The sequence below is a fragment of the Aplysia californica genome, unplaced genomic scaffold (genome assembly GCF_000002075.1).
Source record: "Aplysia californica isolate F4 #8 unplaced genomic scaffold, AplCal3.0 scaffold00582, whole genome shotgun sequence".
Classification (NCBI taxonomy): domain Eukaryota; kingdom Metazoa; phylum Mollusca; class Gastropoda; order Aplysiida; family Aplysiidae; genus Aplysia; species Aplysia californica.
In genome coordinates, this window is record NW_004797852.1 from 498,951 (window position 1) to 500,166 (window position 1,216).

General features: G+C 51.0%; 2 protein-coding genes across 2 annotated transcripts in view; both read left to right on the forward strand.

Annotated features, from left to right (window-relative positions):
- The window catches only part of LOC101857276 (collagen alpha-1(II) chain), a gene marked incomplete at its 5' end in the record, with an annotated part of 10,619 nt that extends 10,463 nt beyond the window's left edge, over positions 1 to 156 (forward strand). The window contains 1 exon segment of the mRNA XM_013087383.1: positions 107 to 156. Coding sequence (XP_012942837.1) covers positions 107 to 156 — 50 coding nt within the window.
- A 419-nt stretch (positions 157 to 575) lies between these two features.
- The window catches only part of LOC106012952 (serine/arginine repetitive matrix protein 2), a gene marked incomplete at its 5' end in the record, with an annotated part of 9,404 nt that continues 8,763 nt past the window's right edge, over positions 576 to 1,216 (forward strand). Inside the window, 1 exon segment of the mRNA XM_013087385.1 lies at positions 576 to 955. Within this exon segment, the coding sequence (XP_012942839.1) occupies positions 576 to 955 (380 nt within the window).

Consider the following 1,216-nt stretch of genomic DNA (forward strand, 5'->3'; position numbering starts at 1 on the left):
GGGGGAGGGGTTAGATAACAAAACGAAAGAAACAGAACACACAACTCATAGATTAGGCCTTCTTTATTATTTCCCTTGAATTTATGACTGGATCCCTAAAAACGAGAATCCTGCTATAATGGATATATTGCACTTGTACCCTCCCTCTTGTTATAGCAGGATTCCACTCTATGTGTGTCCACAGAAGTGTGTGTTGTGTGTGTATGTCTACAGACGTCTGTGTTGTATGTGTACAAATGTGTGTGTTGTGTGTGTGTACAGACATGTGTGCTGTGTGTGTGTGTAGTGTTTGTACAAACGTGTTTGTTGTGTGTGTGTGTACAAACGTGTGTGTTGTGTGTGTGTACAGATGTGTGTGTTGTGTGTGTGTACAAGTGTGTGTGTAATGTGTGTGTACAAACGTGTGTGTTGTGTGTGTACAAACGTGTGTGTTGTGTGTGTATAAGTGTGTATAAGTGTGTGTGTAGTGTGTGTGTACAAACGTGTGTGTTGTGTGTGTAGTGTGTGTGTACAAACGTGTGTGTTGTGTGTGTAGTGTGTGTGTACAAACGTGTGTGTTGTGTGTGTGTCCACAGATTCTCCTGAAGGAAGGCTTTGAGCCAGCGGTGCCGGGCCCGGCGTGTAGCGGATGTTGCCACAGCGCATCTGCGTCGTGCGACTCTGCGTGTTCTTCGGGCCACTACCCCTTCTACAACATGTGTGTGCAGCGCAGCGAGATGGTGGCCCGCAGCGCCCGCCTCAGGGCTGAGTTTGAGGCCCGGGACCGGCTGAAGCTAGACCTGGACAACAAGTGCACGGAGCTGGGGGCCCCGTGGGGCGGGCAGGGCAAGGTGGCGGGCGGCACACAGACGCTGCGCTCCCTGCGACTGGTGGCCTCCAAGGAGACCTCGGTGTCGCCAGGTACCGTCAGTCTGTGGCAGGGCACCAAGAACTTCTCCGCTCAGTTCCCGCCAAAGTGAGTCTGTGTGTCGCTGTGTGAGTCTGTGTGTCACTGTGTGTGTGTCGCTGTGTGAGTCTGTGTGTCGCTGTGTGAGTCTGTGTGTCGCTGTGTGTGTCACTGTGTGTCTGTGTGTGTGTCGCTGTGTGTGTGTGTGTCTGTGTGTGTGTGTGTGTCTGTGTGTGTGTGTGTGTGTCTCTGTGTGTGTGTGTGTGTGTGTCTGTGTGTTACTGGCGTGTCACTGTGTTATTTATATGTTACTGATGTGTCACTGTGTTA